This window comes from Desmodus rotundus, chromosome 3, assembly GCF_022682495.2.
Source record: "Desmodus rotundus isolate HL8 chromosome 3, HLdesRot8A.1, whole genome shotgun sequence".
In the NCBI taxonomy this organism is placed as follows: Eukaryota; Metazoa; Chordata; class Mammalia; order Chiroptera; family Phyllostomidae; genus Desmodus; species Desmodus rotundus.
Genome location: NC_071389.1, coordinates 73,503,011 through 73,522,413, shown reverse-complemented (window position 1 = coordinate 73,522,413; position 19,403 = coordinate 73,503,011). Strand labels below are relative to the sequence as shown.

General features: G+C 42.7%; 1 protein-coding gene across 4 annotated transcripts in view; it reads right to left on the bottom strand.

Moving 5' to 3' along the window:
- MBOAT1 (membrane bound glycerophospholipid O-acyltransferase 1) overlaps positions 1 to 19,403 on the bottom strand; it is a 104,510-nt gene that overhangs the window by 26,557 nt on the left and 58,550 nt on the right. For 3 of the 4 annotated variants that reach the window (XM_053920426.2, XM_045199484.3, XM_024565421.4), the window contains 4 exons: positions 7,191 to 7,246; positions 5,116 to 5,170; positions 3,480 to 3,663; positions 1,423 to 1,615 (listed from right to left, as the gene is read on the bottom strand). In XM_053920426.2, the coding sequence (XP_053776401.1) occupies positions 1,423 to 1,615; positions 3,480 to 3,663; positions 5,116 to 5,170; positions 7,191 to 7,246 (488 nt within the window). The remainder of the gene's footprint in view (positions 1 to 1,422; positions 1,616 to 3,479; positions 3,664 to 5,115; positions 5,171 to 7,190; positions 7,247 to 19,403) is intronic. The other variant, XM_053920427.2, reaches the window with a different exon arrangement.

Genomic DNA, 19,403 nt, shown 5'->3' with positions numbered 1-19,403 from the left:
GTCACCTTCTCGGCCTCCCCTGGGGACAGCCCATGATATGCAGTGCCCGGCTGGAGTGCATGTCTGTGTACCCATGGAGGGTGACAATCTCGAGCGCAGAGGAGATGTCTTACTTTTGAATGCCTTATAGCACAGAACCTGGCACTCCACAAAAACTCCTTGAATTAAACTGAATGTGACAAGAGACAAAATTTCCTGCACTGAGAAATTTTTTAAAGCTCTAAGTCAGATCTCTCTGGCCAAAAGTTATATAAATACTACTCTGGACCAAACTTATCCCTGAACAATTCGACCATTAAAAACAATTTGGACCCAGAGCTGGGGAGAGGCTGGAATGGGTCATTATTACTTTGCTTAACGGATGCAGAGTTCCTGTTTGGGTGGGTGTGGAGGTGGCAGTGGCCGCATGACCAGGTAGGGGAACTTACTGCCCCTGAGATGTACACTACAGACAGTAGTTAAAATGGTCTTATGTTACGTATACTTTTACCACAATAAAAAATAAATAAAAAATAATTTAGTAGCTACACAGTTTAATTTGGGTCTAAAACCTTGGAGCGTCAAATGAGAAAAGAGGAACTCAGTAAGAGCTATGCCCTCACTCATGAAATGTGGGCGAAGCACTGGAATCCGAGTTTAATAATCTGTATAACTTCATACATGGCCACTGCTCTCAGACATCGGGCCCGGGTGGCTTTCCGCCAGATGTGACACTCCCACTCCTGAAAGGGTCCAAATGGGAAACCCATAAGGCTGCTGTGCCTTATCAAAATCCTGTACCGTTCTTGGTAAGTAAGTAAAAGGGTTTATTGCTCACTTCAGCAAAGCTTTAAACTTTCCCAGTCTAAATTGTTTGAAAAGAGATAAAACTTAATATTGACTAATTTACCTCACAAGGGGAAAAAAAGTGCATAAAAACCAAATTAAGTTGAACTTTCTTCCTTAAAAAAAAAATCACTTGAAGTCAGCTTTTCTAAAACATCAAGCTTAACCAACAATTTCTTTAAAAGTGTAACCTACATTAGCACATGTGTTGGTAAAATTAATGTGCATGCTGTATTTTATACAACCAAGAAAAATTACAAGACAGCCAGATCATTCTGGACTTTCTCCCTAACTTTCCACCACACTAAACGGCTGTTTGACTGGTGGAAGAAGCTTCCAAGGCTTGACATCTGTTAATGACATTGGGTTTAAACAACGACCAGGACCGCTTTCTCCCTTATCATGGAAGGTAACTCTGAGTATGGATGGCCGGAAGGGGAGTGCTTCACTGGGGAGGAAAAAACGACCCTGGCTCAACCGCCTTCCATTATGTATTGGACTGTTTGTGGCGTGGTGATCCAGAGTGATGTTCGGGCTACGCCGCCTGGGGAGTGTCATTTTTTCCTCACTCATTTTCGGCCACTCCAACACACTTACCTAACGTCCAGGCAAAATAGTACTTGGGCTTTGAGGCTTGCATGACAACATACAAGTAGCACAGTCGAGTCAGAAAGTTTGCTTTATGCACAAACCAGTCATCGACCAGGCAGGTGACAGGGAAGGTCTTCGTGAGCGTCAAAAACAAAAGGAGAGACACCAAGGTCATGCACAACTTGCGTATCACAGCTCCCTGAAATTAGGGGGAAAAGATCAGTAGAACTACTCAGAAGACGTCTGCATGAGGAGGACAATTCTGGCAAGGGCACATGAAGAGCAAAACCGTTCTGATAGCTGCCCTGGCCACCGTGCCTCGAAGGAGTGGCCACAGGCATTCTTCCCCATGGCACAAATGGCAGGACGGGCACAGATGCTCCATTTAGATGCAGGATATACTTCTGACACGTCCAGACTGAATGTATCGAAAATGGAAGAAAATTTTCACAGCCAATTCCACCAACAAAGATAGATGGTTTCATTCCCAGCACATGAGAGAAACACATTACAGGGTGGCAGTCTTCCATCAGAGAGACAGAACTGTTGCCTTCCACTTCTGAAGCCAGCAGAGCCGGGGAAATGGGTCTGAACTGCCAGCAGGGAGGCTAGAGCTTCGTTAGGAGGGATTCTGTGCATGTGGATTAAATGCCTGTGCCAGGACACGGCAGGTAATGGAAAGCTTTAGCCACTTTCCAGGATGGATAAATGCAGTCTGCTCTGGGCTTAAGATATACTGACATTTTCAATTCCCCTGGAGAGACTGATTTTTCCCAGTTTCCCTGGCATTCCAGGGAGTGCCATTCAACATCAACACAATTATAGTTCCCGACTTTATAAAAACAGACTACTTTCATCTGTAACAAAGGGATAACAATAGTACCACCCCCAGAGGGTAGGTTGGGCTTTAAGTGATGAATATAAGGTACCAAGAACAGTGTCTGGTTCCCACTTGAATGCTCACCACACTTAGCCGGTGGTCAGGGAGTGGGCAGCCCCTTCCCATCAACGTGTCTGTAGCCCAAATGCAACCAGCCCACTTCACTTGTTCTGTGCACAAAAATGCAAAAGTGTCCTTGGAGAGTGATGTTAATTAAGACTCGATGACAATATTATTTTCTAAATAACAGCAGGTGAAACACAAAAGCACTACGGTGACAGACACTGCGTGGACACACCTATGGTTACTTTGACTTCACCCCTAGATTGTTTCAACTGCGAGCTGGAGCACAGACATCTGGCCAACAGAAGTGCTGAGGAGCCACCTCTGTCAGAACTATCTGAAAATTCATGCTAATGCATAAATCACTTAAACTTTCAAATACTTTTGCCTAGGCTTTAGCATTTATGAAATATTGAAATTATCCTCAATTTCTCCCTTATCCGATGTTCCCCATTCCTTCAATTAATGACAACTTTCCCTTAAACACAGGATATTTTATCTGAAGAAGTTTAGCTTATCTGTAAAGTTTGATAAGTTATCCTACTGTAGACTAATTTGATATTAATAAAATTCAGATTAAAATTAAAATATTATTTCAAAATACCATCTTAAACGCTCTCAAAGTCTAAAACCAAGCTTTGGGCAGTGTGAAGCTGGTTTCCCTTGCAACAAGCGGGTTCTGCAATATAACCACTTATTCTGGTCCCCACTTCCTCTTCCTCCACCTTTTATTGACATATTATCCTTTGGCTGTATATTAATCTCTATTCATAAAGACAAAACACCCATAAATTTGAATTTGAACACCCATAAATTAACTGGTACAGTGCTGAGCCCATCGCAGGCACTAAATGCTGGCTGCCTAACAAATGGATTGATTGCTTTAATATTCTCGGCCAGTGAGCTCCTCTGTCAAATACACATCTGTTTCTCCAACACAGAGAACTGAAGATAAATACCAATATCAGTATCTTAAGCAAATGGAGGGAAAAGTTATTGGCCAAACTTTCTGATAACCTGTTCGGCTTTTCAATTAGAACAGTTATTAGTGACAGTCTGCTCTGGCAGCAAAACTCTATATTCCGGATCTCTGGGTAAATACTTGGCACTGAAAACTTACAGTGGGAGAAGGTTCTGGCAGGCTGTGGAAACCTTTTTCCTTCCAGTTCACTTCCAGCAACTTCATGTGTATATGTCTCCCCTCAATGAAGGCTATGTAGTCCTTGAAATTGTTACAAGGTCCAACGATGACACTCATGAAGTTAAGAAGGTAGCTTAAGTATTCCAAAAAAGAGGGTTTTACTCTGTGAAAATAAAGAAGTTGAAAAGTCCTCAATCCTTATTTCTTTTCATATGTGCAAATAAGCAAATCATTAACACAGGTGTTATCTTTATAGTTTAATAAACATAACAGGAACTCTCCTTTTTTCTGTTTTTCTAAAAATCTGCTTAAGAGAAAAATGTTGTTGAAGTTAGTGAGTGGCTCAGAGAAAATGCAGCGCTCTGTGGCGCCCTCTGCTGACCAACCACTACTATAAACACAGAGGGTGGGGTCTAGGGCAAAGGAAACTTTGGGGCTGGGAAGCGCTTTCTCATTAACCTCAGCCCTCTACAGGAGAAAATGAAGGTAATAAATATAAGGCAGTCGGGAGAATCGGATCTACTGTTAGTTGACTGAGATGCTCTGAAATGGGAAAACTCCCTCCCGACTGCCAAAATAAATACCAAACAGATGATGGGTGGAACCAGTTTCCACTTGAAGAAGCCACACAAAACAATCCCTGTAACACTCTCTTGTCTGCTTTGCAGCAGGCACGAGGTCAATAGACAGGGTAGTGGCAGGGAAAAAATTCTGTAGGAGCCGGTCTGTTTAGTGTTTCAATGGCATTTGAAGGGGCGTGCTCTTCTAGCAGGGTAGAATTGTGGGAAAAGGCTTCCTGAGATGCCATGGTGACCAGTCACTGGAGTTACGCCTACAGCACTTACATGCCCACATGCTTAGCAAAGAACCGGACACATTAGACTCTTCCAGTGATTCTCCATTGCTTCCAAGTCCCAAACCGTTGGTGAAGAAATGAAGCACTCACTCCCGTTACCACCTGGGCCCCTCTCCTTTCTCCCAGTCATTTCGTACTACTCGCTAGCAGGAACTCTTGGCCGTGGCTGCACCACTGTCCCCAACATGCTACCCAACTTGTCATTTCTCCTTCCATATGGTACCCTCCTATTCCATAACCTCCCTTCCTCTCCCACACTCATCCCCTTTCCACTGTACGTCAACACCGACCAGAGTACACCTTCAACCTTCCTCCCATCCCCAGCCAGTATGCACTGCTTCAGCTTTACTTCCTATCTTGTTTTATGCCAGCATTTAATCATCCTGATGGGCACTGATAACTGTTTCTTGAGGACCCTAAGACACATGCCCAGTAATTCTGGAACAGACCTACCCCCAGTCAAGGAGAATCCCACAGAACTAACAAAATTACAGATCCACTTACTTTCTGACCCAGCAATCCCACTCCTGGGAATCCTACAGCTCTACCCAAACCCATCTGAAATGGCCTGTGGACAAGGTTACTCATCATTTACCATTTGCAAAAGCTAAAGACTGGTAGGCACCCAAGTGTCCATCAACAGCAGATTCATTAAATGAACAATACATCCACATAAATCACATGCAAATATTTTTTAAATGAAGCTCTCTAGATATTGATTGATATACAAAGTGCTAGAGAATGTATTGTTAAACTTACTTTACAGCAAGTCGATGTTGCTCAGCAGACAGGTCTTCAGCTTTTCGACCGAGTCCTATGAGAAAGAAAAAATTTAGAAATGTTTGAATTAGATAATTAATCTTAAAAGAGGCTTATAAAACTCATTTGAAAACAGTGATTAATTTTTGTTTCACAAATCAAAGTTTTCCATTCTTGTAAATGCCCTGGATCAAATCACTATCCCTAAGTGCACGTGTAAGGAAGAGTCTGGATAGGTTCTTATGAAGAGGGGGAATTCAGGGGTTGCTCCAAGTTAATTCGCACAGCACGACATGGATCCCAGAGAACCCTCCACATCTCCTGCACTCTTAGACACTTTATGTATCTTTGTTGCTACATAAGAGAAGTAAGTCTGCCTTTGCAGACTATCCAGCGTAAATGCCTCTGATATGCTGCATGCAGACACCCAGTACAAGCTGAGAGCATGGTGTGCAATGTAATGGGGAGAGAAATAGGGGCTTTCCTCTTCCAAAACACAGGAAACATAACCCCGAATGCAGGGGAAACACGAAAGAATTATCAGGAGATTGCACTTCTTTTAAAACTCATCCATGCCAGAAAAACTCCCAAACAAATTACACTTGTGCTTCTCACAAGATGTACATGTTAAGTTAGTGTCAAAGAAACTGAAGTGTCATCTCATAAGCACTAGAAGTCAACTTTAAAACCGTAACATCAGTTAAGACTGATACAGTTGCTAATCCCTAAAGACAGCACAAAAACCTGCCTAAGGCGCAGTGCCTCCAGAATTTCTTCTTCCTCCCACACACAAGAGAAAAGGACAAGAGGCAAACATTTTGCAGCATGTAAGGGATGTTCCAGAAAATAGGGTAAACTGTGAATGCTTATAAAAGTAAAGCTAGGCAAAAAGCCTATGTAAAAAAACAAACCAAAATTTTTTTTAAAAACCCACAAGAAGCAGTGTTTAAAAGACCACACTCATTTTTCTAAGACCTCATCAAATAGTATATCTCTGGCAATCCCAGAAATTGAATTGATTTTAACTATTGATTTATGTTGCTGATGTCAGTCTGTAATCACTTGCAAGTAGATTTTCAGGTACAAAAACACTGACCAACTCATTCCAGTTTGCCCAGGATTTTGTGGCTTTGGGCACTAAAAGCCTCATGTCCTGGGAAAAACTCTCGGTTCTGGGCAAACCAGGGCAGTTGGTCACCCTAGAAAGACTCCATCCTGGGTATAAAATTACTCAGTTCTCTACAGAATGACTAAGTCACCTGTATGAACTAGAAACACACAGCGTCAGTGTGAAATTAAATTATTTTCCAAGCTTTAAGAAAAACTAGGAAGCCTAGTGGAGATTGTACATCTCAACCCACAGAGCAGCTTCAGCAGTCAGAAAGCGCCTCAGAATACACGTTTACTACTTGCCCTGACATCGCTAAAGCCCGTCTTCCTTCAGATCAAAGTGCTGCTCTGCTTCCTTGGAACCCAGTTTCAACAGTGGAAATTGCATTTTCTGGCCATCTCCAGAAAGAGATTGAGTAAAGAAAATGTTCAGTTTCTATACAAACAGAACACTCTTTCTTCTCTCAGCTTTTTAGAGAGTCAGGCTCATCTTATTAGATAATTTCCAAGAAATCTAACATTAAAAAGTGGTTAACCAGCCAATGCTACGTAATTTCATATTACCTCATGACCATCTCAGGAATTAAACCATAAAAACACGATGCCATTTTTTCTTAACAGATTTGGAAATGAAGAGCAGAGAGTACCCTAAGTTAACTTAAATTTAAAACATTGTAAAAGTAAACAGAAAAGCCACTGTTCTTTGGTTCACAGGCCGGTGCTCAATCCACTGAGCCTCACCAGCCAGGGCTAAAAAAAAACTACTGTTCTTAATGCAAATATTTCAGCAAGTTTAGGCTACAAGTTCAGGAGAGAAATGGTAAGTAATAGCTGGGGAGGTTAAAAGCTATGAGTAAAGAGGCCTACAAATTTTTGACGAGATATAGCAAGATCTACCAGCACTTGTACAGAGGACAAAAAACGTCAGGTGGCCTTCAGAGCAAAAGGGAGGCCGTGTTTCTCACCATCATGAACTTGGAATGCCAAGGTTGTGATCTTCTGAGTGACGATCATGAGGGGCCTGAAAGGAAGACAGAACGTAGTTAAGATGAGCGGAAGTGCCACTGGCACCTTCACTCTATTTCTCTATATGGGGTTTTTCATCTTGGAGACTGGCAAATAAAATATAAAAGCACCGAATGCAAAATAAACAATTTTTATTTCCCTTCTGAATCACTATAAATTAGTAGCTCTAACAATGCTGAAAAAGATCACACTAGGAAGTCCCTTGAGCTATTACTGCAGGTGTGAGCTCCAGGCCCAGCACCGTCAGCACGGCCCAGAGCTTGTTGGGAATGCGGAGTCTCGCACTCTACCCCAGAGCCAGAAAATGAGAGTCTGCATTTTTAACAGGATCTCTAGGGCATCTGAATGCACCTTAGAGTGTAAGCAGCACTGGTTCGGGACACAGAGTCCAGTGCCCTGGTCCCCCCCCAGGAAGAGACACAGTTTGGCTTCTCCATCCTAATACATTCTAATACGCTTTATTCTATGAAAGGCTATCCTTCCACGCACAGGTAGTAAAAGATACATTTGTAAAATGGAGCTACCAATAAATAAACCATTTAGTAACAAAAAGTAACACCAATCCCAATTTGAAAACAGCCATAAAATAAAAACTTGCCCAAGAAGTGCCATCCATGCCAACAACGGTGCCAAGATAATTCGATGGAGGAAAGAATAGTTTTTTCAACTAACGGTAGCGGCACAACTAGATATCCACATTAGAAGAATACAGCAAGTAATTAAAATGGATCGAGAGACTTACACAGATGTAAATCTTCATGACCTTACATTTGGCAATAGTTTCTTAACAAAAGAAAAACAATACATTAAAGGATATTGTTAAAACTTAAAATCATTGTACCTCAAAGAATGTGCCTATCAAGAAAGTGAAAAGGCATTTCACAGAATGCATGAAAACATGTGTAAATCGTGTATCTGTGAGACTGATAGTAGGCCATATAAAGAACTCCTACAACTCAATAATTAAAGGACCGCCCCTCCAGCTCCTGGATGCAGGGGCAGCAGTCGGAGTGAATGGCCAGTGTCCTGATTACAGAGCAAGGGGCAGTTGCAGGTTACTGCAGCTTATCCACAGTGAGTCTGACCAGGCTATTTGAGAACTGACTGTGGTCTTGTTTGAACGTGGGTTTGGGTATTTGACTTCTTTCCTTCTTCACTACCTGGTTAATTGAGACTGTATATATGTATCAAAAACTTATGTGATCACTTTCTGACTATGAATGACCATTCTAGAAAAAGATCAGAAATGCATGTTGTTCATTTATTGTAATAACTCAAATATCAAATAATAAGGAATTACATAAATAAATAATGATACAGGCATGCAATACTCTGCAGTCATTAAAAATAATTTTGTAAAAAATATTTATGGAAGTAGAACAATCTTCACAATGTGAGGAAGCAGCCTATAAAACAGTATGGATACGATACCATTTTTGTAAAGAAAAATGTACATACATGCGTGGAAAAAGTACTAAGACATACATTAAAATATTAACATTGTTTTCTTGGGGGAAAAAAGACAACTAAATTTAAAAATGGCCAAAGGATCTGAATGGACATTCCTCTAAAAAAGATACACAAATGGTGAATAAGCACATGAAAAGATGCTCAACAGTAATTAGTTACAAGAGAAATGCAAATCAAAACCACAGTGAGATACCACTTCTCAAGCAATGAAAGGACTAGAATTGAAAAGACAGATAACAAGTGTTCACCAGGAGCTGGAGAACCGGAACGTTGGCACAGTGCTGGTGGGGATGTTGAGTGCATCAGAGACCTAAAAGGCTGCTTCGGAAACAGTGTGGCAGCATCTCAAAAGGCTAAACACAGAGTTACAGTTTGGCCAAGCAATTCCACTCCTAGGTATATTTCCATGAGAAATAAAAATGTCTACACAAAACTTGTAAGCACATGTTCAGAGCAACATTATTCATAATAGCCCAAAAGAAAATAACCCAAATGCCCACCAACTGGTGAGTGCATAAATAAAATACAGTATCGATATTACCGGTATTCAACAATAAAAAAGAATGAAGTACTGACACATGCTACAACATGGATGGGCCTTGAAAACATTCTCAAAGAAGCAGACACAAAAAACATATCATATGATTGTATGATGTATATGAAATGTCTAGAACAAGCAGATCCACAGAAGAACGAAGCCGACTGCTGGGTGCCTAGGCTGGGGAAACGGAGAGGAAATAGGGGTGACAGGTAACACATACAGGTTTCTTTTGAGAGCCATGAAAATGTTGTGAAATTCATTGTCACGAATGGCTGTACTCTGTAAATTTACTCTGTGAATGTGCTAAAAAGCCACCGAATTGTATACTTTAAATAGGTGAATTGTATGGTATGTGAATCGTCTATCTCAACCAAGTTGCAATTTTTTTAAAGCACCTGTTTTTCCGATCATGTATCCTAGTTTAGTACTTTTAGTAGCTCTATTCTTGCTCAACAATACAAGATAAAATCCCACTGCTCTAACTACCACACTTTCAAACCTTTGCTTCCTGGCTTCTGACATCCACTCTTACGACTTCTTACTGCAGTCGCTGTGTCTGGCCCCCACCAACTGATGCTCGTCTGTACGGAGTGCTGAGGCTCCGATGAATGTCCGACAGCAGGGGTTTCCAACCTGTCCATCTCGTGGCACACGCAAACGAACTACTAAATTTCTGTGGCACATCAAAAAACATACTTTTTGCCGATCTGGAAAAAACTTAGGTATAGTTTTGATTCAGTCACACCAGATGGCTATTGTGTTGGCTGTCATTTTTTTTTATTTGACGACATAAGGGAAAAAGGTCAATGCCGCTGACTAAACAGTCAGATATTGAGTGTTTAAAACTTCTGGTGGCTCACCATTGTGCGGTAGCACACACCGGGTGAAAATCGCTGTCCTGCAGAAGTGTCCCCGGCATGACCCTGGGATGCCCACAGCCTCTGTGCCCTGAGCTCAGGCCGGACCCAGACGTGTGGGACGATGGACTCCAACACAAACTATTTGTAGGCCAAGTGCGAGGTGTGTCAACTGCACTTAGCCACTTCTCTGTGAGTCCATTTCCTCTAATTCTCTGCACTCTAATTCCCGTTTTCCATCCCTTTAACATAATAAGCATGTAATATTTTCAACTATCAATATAAACTAACAAGATAAAGCATTTTCAAAAAAGTACCAACAAATACATTTTGAAATCTTAACACCTACACCCAACTTGGTATCTTATTTGGAAAAGCCCGGTGGCCAGTGGCCACTGCTCGAAACAAGATTTGACTGTTGCGTATGAGGCTAAGAGAAGAGTGAGTCTGGCTGCAGAAGAAGAGGACGTCTGTGCTCTGCCGGGCCTGGTGGGAGGGTGTGGCAAACGGGGGCCTGGTGGGCGGGTGTGGCAAACGGGAGCCAAAGAGGTGCTCATGTTAAGGCTGCAAGATGCGCTCACAGCTAACACCGATGTGACCATGCTCTTTTATAATGAAAAAAAAAGCCTAACTGCTCTTCCAGAACGCTGAGGTTTGGGTCCACAAATAAAGGCTAGATGGAAGGTTTCTACCAGATCAAATTCCTCTTATAGACCATTATAATCTCGCAGCTCACTGCCTGACATTCAACAAGGCCTCTGACCCACAGCGTGTAACAGATGCTGAGAGCTGTCTTTCTTGAGATTCACGGTAAGCATCACACTCAAGGCAGTTTCAAACATGACTTTCAAAGCAGTACAGTTTTCTTTCCAAAGCCTTTTTGTTGTCTTTTTTTCCTACAAGATTAAAAGAGCTAGGAATCATTAATAGGAACTAAGCTCCCTGTTTTCCTTATACAAATCCCAATGCAATTTTTTAAAATTTGAGACACACTCTCCGGTGACTATGCAATTTGCAAATCAAGTAAATTCCTACATTTGATTTAATTCATATAAAAATACATATATTTATATATATATTTAAGGGTCTAAAAAATAGACATTATCAACATAGACATTAAATACGTCATGGAATTAGCCTACCTTTCTGTCTCCATAGAAATACAGCATTTGTTCTGCTCTACCTGGGGTTAGATTTAATGTATTCCATAGTTACGCACACATTGAGCACAGCATTTAGTCGTCTAACATTCACATATGCGGTGGCCACGAGAGCGCGCCTCTCAGACCGGCTGCTGGAGCTGTACAACTGGCTGGCTCCAGCTGGGCCGATTCTGCCGCCCAGTCTGTACTAAACCCACGCCTCCAGACCCATGCAGGCCCCTCTCCGCAAGGTGTGGTACTCCTCTGCCCTGGGAAATTTTAGCCCAAGGACTTCCCGCTGAACTTGCCAAAGTCGTCTTAGAACTGCACGGTAACCGCAGACCACTCTTCCTCCTGTCCCCCTCTCATCTCAGGGGTCAGACATGCCTTTCAATCCGAGGCTCTCCCAGCCTCACCCACTGACCTCCCCAATTTCCCTCACAGGCATTTCGCCCAAAATACCTCTTATACTTCTGGTCCTATCTCGGCATCTGCTTCTCAGAGAACCCAAACTAATGCAGTACACAATACTGAATAGCTAGGCCCATGCCAATAACTAAGAATTACTCAGAATGAACGCTGCATTAGTGGGTCTGTGTAAAAACCATATTGTTGCCCTTATTTCGAAAAACATGTCCCTTTTTTGAAAAAAAACAAACTGAAGAAGCTACAGATCAAATATTATTGCAGATCATCCAGACTATACTTTCCACAATGCACTCCTTCTGTTTTAAAGATCTGAAGAATTTTCTAGCAACTGCATTAAAAAACAACTCACACATGTGATCGCCGATTATAATAGAACATATTGATAACTTCTGAAAAGGCAGATCTAAAATCCTCAAACTAAAACCTGTTCACTAGAAGGAATGAATTTAGAATCCTCCTACATCCCTACTTTGCCATGGGTGTAAGGAAGAGCGCCATATGCTCTTGCTCAGAGAAAGTCCTCTCTGAACAATTTTTCATTGATGAATTTATTTAAACTCACGGGCAGATCAAGTGTCAAAATGCACAAGTTCCTGAAATTCGAGAGTCCAACCCACGAAGTTACTAATTTAAAATAAAACTCAAATACCATCTATGGTGCATTCCAATCAAAACAGAATATAATCTAACACATGTCTGTTGGTTTGTGGTTGGAACTCATGCTTTCTTTTTTTGCAAAAATGCAAAACCCAGTATCCACAAGGACATACTACAAGCACAGGAAGGACATAAAAAGGCTCTTTGATACAGCCAAAGAACAGGACAATGAGGCCTTAGAACTTGAGCTGCACTCAGATTTTCCTCGCCCTGAAAAGTATGCCCTGCCCTTGGATTTGTATACACCTGTCAGTCATGTGTCCTGCACTTGAATCCATGGGAACCATCCGACCAATCTGAAGTCAGGGTTTGAGTCCAGCACAGTTGAGGTAGGGCCACTTCCTTTCTGTCCCATGAATTGTTTTCCTGATTAAAAAGAAAGCTAAAGAAAACCAATTTTTTCTTCCCAAACTTAAGATTATTAGTTGAACTGGGATAAGGAAACATGAGGGATATTTTAGTAAAGAAAAACAGGCAGCTGGAGATGTGTTTAGTGTGAAAAGAAAGAAAACAATGCCACCCACCTCTCCCTCCCCATAAACATAAAATCAAGGCAGATTTAACAGATTTTAGGCAATTTACCAGAAGCGGTACCCATTCACCCATTTGCATGTCCCATATCAACTCCCAACAAAAATAACCTGTCTTTAACACATTAAACAAAACTCCATTTTGAGCAATATCCAATAAAACCTGCCTGTTTCACCTTAATCTTTGTACCTAAAGTGGTTAAGTTCTCTGCCCTGGTAAAGCTAGGATGGACAATGAGGTAATGTCGTCAGCAAAAGAGCCAACCAGACGCACAGCGGGCTGGCCAGCATCTAGCTGGATCTGACCCTCAAGGGTCTTATCTTCCCCAACAGGTCATTTTGGACCCAAGAAGTTATACTTTATATTTGTATTACTTCTTGTGCTCGCTTCAGCAGCACATATACTAAAATCTGTATTACTTCTTTGTTTATAATACAGATCCACTTATAACACTTACATACTAGGAAAGCAAGGAATCAGGCAAGCGAGAAGTTTGGCAGGGTGGGAGAACACAAGTATAGCAAACTTCCGATCGGCTGTAACCTAGGCCAGGACTGCCAATGTGAACCACCACCAGAGGTGCCAAGGTACAACGCAAACTGTGCCTGGACCCAGCAGCTGAGGAGCAGAGGAGGCTCAGACAGGACCTCCTCATGTCCCTGCTGCTTCTGCCCTGCCTGTACTCCCCGCCCCCTGGTTTACTTACTAAGGAGGCTATTGATGCTATCAGAGCTTTAGTGGAATGCTCCTAAATACCTTTCAACTGTGCCAACATTGTGGAAGAAAGTAAGGGATTCCAGGAGTCACAGCAAAGAATGAGCACAGCTCCATCAGGCTTCCTAGGGCTGTAGCTGAAGGTAGCTACTCTGGACCCAGAGTTCATGGTATCTGTTTAGAATCATCCCATGTCAATCAGAGTAGAGTGGCTTATACTCTTTCCACTCATCTTTTCAAAGATTTCATCTCTATACTTTGGCACTCAAGAACAACAAAATCACCAGTTCTCCATTGTAACAGGAACCCTCCAAATATACTTCATATAACCTAGGAACTCATTTCTTCAGAATTAAACTCCAGGTGACTGTGCTAATTATTGAAGAGCTGGCGGCAGCCTGATGGAGAAACATGAAATAATCAAATACTGAAATCTCCTCATAAATACGTTCTTTTTACCATCAGAGAGAACCCAATTACGTGTACATACTGGGCCGCCAGATAGAGTGAGCAGGATGTCATAACAGAGGAAAACATTTCCCGTGGAACAACAGGGCCGGTGACCTCCACCAGGAGGAAGGCAGGTAAGTGACACCGCTACTTTGGGTTACAAGACACATGATAGGGTAACAGGGGACACAATGGCTCTTGTTCTACTCCCGTAGGCTATAGTTCATTATAACATGCATGCAAATATATTTAAATAACATTTTGGGTGTCTATTATAATCATATAAAAGAATAAAACAATTATTAAAATCACCAGTAAAGCACACCCCCTACAGAATCATTGTCTTAGCTTTTATTTCCTCCTACTCTTTTTTCTACACATGTCCATATTCATAAAAATGGTGTCTTAATACATGTTATTTGTTTTGAGGTTTTTATTTTCCATCATCTTTTAAGGATTTGCCAGTATCACTAATATACTTTGAGGACATCATTTTCAATGGGTGCATTTTAGTACCGTCATTTAATCATTCTCCTCTTTTGGACCATTTGGGATACTTCCAATATTTCATTATTATTGACAACAGTTGAACATGCTTATGAGTAGATGTGATTTCCTTAATAAGGTAATTCAATTTCTAGGAATTTATCATATCAGAGGATATGAACATTTTAAAAATTCTTGCTTGAAATTTATGGCTAAATTGCCTTTCAGAAGGGTTGCACGAGGTTCCACTCCCACTGGTGGTGTAGAAGAGTTCTCCTTTCATAATGTTTTCAGAAGCACATGAGCAACTCAAGTTGCCAACGTGGTGGGAGGGCCATAATCTGCCTGAATCTGGCCTACCCCACCAAAAAAAAAAAAAAAAAAAAAAAAGAGTTCTTGCTGCTTCCCTCAGAATAGAACCCAGTTTGCAACAAAGAAGAATCAGTTCACTATCACAAACTTAAAAGGGAATCAAGAAACAGCTTTATTACAAGCAATTGCTGAGCTTCCCCCTAGAAGAACAGTACATGTGCTAGTACCTGTAACTGCCCACGTTCACTGAGAAAGCGCACAGGACATTCGCCACTGCATGCGTTGATATACCTGGATTAGCAGCATTAATAACAGTGTGTCATGTGTTATCCTCACCATTAACATCACTCTAGCCCATGAAAACTTTTATGACTTTCAGAATGATAAATAAAATGCCAAGCACCAGAATCATCTAAAATACAGCAAGTTTATGTGTTCCCCCAAATTAAAAACATATATTGTTTGACACAAACACTAATCTAATCCAATCCCATTCCACTCCTGTGTGTGCTCTTATGCCACAGGTGTAATAAAGGGTGTGAAGCACTTGGGTTTGTACGCCTGCTCAAAAGAGGGCGGCTACCACGTCGGACTGCTTTAAACAGCCAGGCTCCACTTCCGAACACCACTTCATTCCTCGGCAGATTCGTAAATAAGATTTTTAAACTGAAATAATAGTGTTCAATTCCATTTAGAAGGAAACCGTGTGGCTGCTTGCATGGTCCTAAAGAAAACAAATTGGTGACAGTCTGTGATCTAAAACAAGGGTCCCCAACCTCTGGGCTGCGACAGGTACTGGTCCAGGCCTGTTGGGAACTGAGCCACACAGCAGGAGGAGAGCTTGAATGTAATGTACTTGAATCATCAAGAACCCCCACCACCACCCCAGTCCATGGAAATTTGTCTTCCACAAAACCAGTCCCTGGTGCCAAAACGGTTGGGGACCAATGATTTAAAACATCTTGGGCACTTTAGGTCAGTATGTACCTCTCCCTTTACATTAACTGACATTATCCAAGGAGATGAGTTCATGTCAGTGAGGCACTGTGCACTTATGCGGGGGGCGGGGGGGGGGGGATGCTGCTTAATAATGCACTGTAATAAAAAAAAAGACATACCTTCAAGAACTGGATAGTATGTCTACTCAGCAATCAGAGAACTAAGTTGCATGCATTTACAAGTGGAAGACATTTTCTGTACCCTTTCCCTAACAACAGTCCTTTCTAGTTCAAATATTCTACAGTCTTGCAGGTAATGTCTGAGATGCCTTAATATAAGGAAATCCAAAAATGCCAGAGAACAACATCACTTGAGGAAACTTACCATGGCTCTGCTGCTGAAAGTCAAATTGATAGGAACTGATTTCCATCCCCGCCCTGCTGCCAAAGACCAAATCCACAGCATTTCACAAACACATTACTGTTTCCCACAAATGCCCTTTATTTTTCCTTGTGGTAACTTCCCACAATTCTGATTATGCTAAAATGATGTAACAACCATTCAAGAGCTTATGGTTTTATGAATGAAACCAGTAGAGGGGGACATGTGACAAGGGCGGGAAGAGATGTGGATGGTAGAGGCACTCTTACCTGCATGATCAGGGCGGGGGGTGGGGGGGGGTTGTGGTGCATTTGTTAGCTCAGCAAAAGGTATGCAATCACAAAACAATGTGTACCCGTTTCCTAGAGCCGCCATAACAGATTACCACAGGCTGGGTGGTTTAAAACCATAAACACAGTCTGGAGTCTGGAAGCTGAAAGCCTCATACCAAGGCGCTGGCAGAACTGGTTCCCTCTGGAGGCTGTGAGGGAGAATCTGTTCCATGCTCTTCCTAGCTTCCAGCAGCTGACAGCAATCCCTGGAGTTCCCTGGCTTGGAGCTGCATCGCTCTCATCTCTGCCTCCGCCTTCACATGCCTTTTTCCCTCTGCGTGTCTGTGAACCGCATCTCTCACGGACTTCATACAGAGACACCAGCATGATGAATTTAGGGCCCAGCTTAATCCAGTGGGTCTTCATCTTAACTAGTTACATCTACAAAGATCCTGTTTCCAAATAGGGCATATTCTGAGCTTCTGGGTATACGTGGATTTGGGGGGACAGTAATCAACCCAGCACACAATGATATGCTCACATCTGAACTTCCCATATACACCTGATATAGAAAACTGGACATTCACCCCACGGTCCTTGCTCGCTGCTGTCCCCTGTAACTGTGCCTGCCTTTGCAGGTTCTCCATTGGAGTCTGCCGAATGACGAACAGATGGACCTTCTGATGCAGGACCAGGGTCTCTCCCCGGCACGTGGACCTGAGAATGACGGCACCTGCCTCTTACATAAACCCCACTCTACGTCTCCAGAGTCATTCCCTCCAACATGGACTGAGAAGGTAAAAGAAGGTGGCTGCTTGCAAAGCAATCTGAGAGCAAGGTCCTTAATTTGTATAATCCTCCCCCCCCCTTTCAGGAGTGTCACCCACATTGAATTCAATAGCCATTACTTTAAGATACCAAACTTGCTTTCGTGACTTTCCAAAGGACCCAACTTAAGATTTAAAGAAACCATATTCTCCCCTTCCATATATAATCAGCTTATATGTAAGTACAAACTGGATTAAACAAGTTTTAGATAAACACAGATGACACTAGATAAGTGTACACATCAACTGATGAAGGCAGCAGAGCCCGGGGGTGCCAGTTACAAACACTCTGGGCTCCGGGGTCTCCATGGGTATAGTTTATGGGCCACGGGCAGCACCAGCCACTGAAAGCCAGGTGCAAGGTCCAAAATGCAGTGAGCGACTGGTGGGGGAAGGGACCGAGGTGGGGTGGCAGCGGCAGTCAGGGAAAGCTTTGTAAAACATGATCTTTGAACTGGGTTTGGGGAAAAGAAGGAAAAGATTTCCACATAGACCGGGATGACAAGTAGCCCTCTAATGGCAGAGCACGCAAGGCAGAGGCACAGAGACACGGACTAACCCAGTGTGCATGCAGACCATGGGCTTTTCGGCATTGCTGCCGTCTCCAGTGCACACGGAAGTAGGAGGTGGCCAGGAAGGAGGCAAGGCCATCTCATCATCTGCTTGGTATTCTAGAACCTCATTGGTTAGTGCAAAGAACACAAAGCAGAGAAGGGGCAGGGTGGTAGGAAAGACGGCCAGTTAGGAAACCTGCAGACAGGGGTGGCCCCGAGTGCTGCCAGTGGGCCTGCAGAGCAGCGAATGGAGCCAAGGGACAGCCAGGCTGCTGACCTGATGGGACATGGGGACATAGGGATGTGGAGGGTAAGGGTAGGGGAGATGGCTTTCTGGGGCCTCCACAGACACCTGTCTCACATTTCTGTGCTCCTGCAGAGCTGTTTCCTCAGCCTGGCATACCCTTCCTCCTGCCTGAGTGTCTCCAGGCCCTGGCACTGGGCCTAGTATACTGGGAACCCACAGACAGCTGCAGGAAGGAAGGAATGAATATACACTTTGTGCCCTGAAAAGAAAAAGTAATGTAGATGAGAAACAGGTAATAATCTACTTTGGGCTAAAGTAAAAGTTTTTTATTCAATATCCCAACCACATGGATAGGGGGATATTTAACTGAGGCTTCTGGAAACATTGAAGAAAGGACTGACAAATACCAAGGTATTTAACTCATTCATTTACTGAATGACTATTAAGAGCCACAAACTCTCCTAAGTATTGGAGGGGTGAGGGCCTGGTTCTGGGGTGAACCCAAAATAATGAAGTTTGTTAATTAAACACTAGGGAGAGTTATGATCACCGTTTAAAAGTTACTTTTAATGCTATAACTTCCCAACTATAGTGTTATCTTTCTGGTTCTCATATTTTCCATATTTTGCTAGCAAAACACATCAATAAAAAATAAAAAGAAGTTTGTGGGCTTGTTTCAGAAAAAATTGAAAAACTGTTCCATAATCCGGGGGAAAAGGAATACAGAGAGGAGACAACTCAAAGAGAAATGGGTAAAACCCAGAGGCCTGAGGGTAAGAAAAACTGATTCACAAAAAGCCACCCTGAGACCAAACCACAGACATGGAAATGCCAGTGCCACAGTCTGCGCCCCAAAGCAGCACCTGTGCCTTCCTAAGCCTCTTCATCATGGGAGGGGTTAGATGCCCCATTTGCAAAGGTCACAGAAAGGAGCCGTGAGTTGTAACCCCCTTATTTCATCGTCTATTCTCCAGTAACTCATCAGATGAAATTCAGTTTGACCTGAGGGGAGGGCCTTGAGTTCTCTGACCTCAGACTGCCCACAGGGAACAGAACCAACTCCTCAGGAAGTAACATGGACAATACACAGTGTGCTGTGAGGAACCCCTGTGCCTTAAGTGTCCATTTCTCAGGACTCACGAAAAGTTGTTACTGAATGAACATCAACAGAGCATAGAATTTTCACTGATCCGTCCATCGTCTTCACCAGGTGACCAATCAGGGGAAGCGTGGCCCACCAGGGAAAGGCTGGGTGACACAGCACTTTCACAACTATTGTGGAGACCTCCTGCTGTGCCAGGCATTGCCTTTCTGGGTGCTGCAAGTCTCACGGCCCTGGTGGG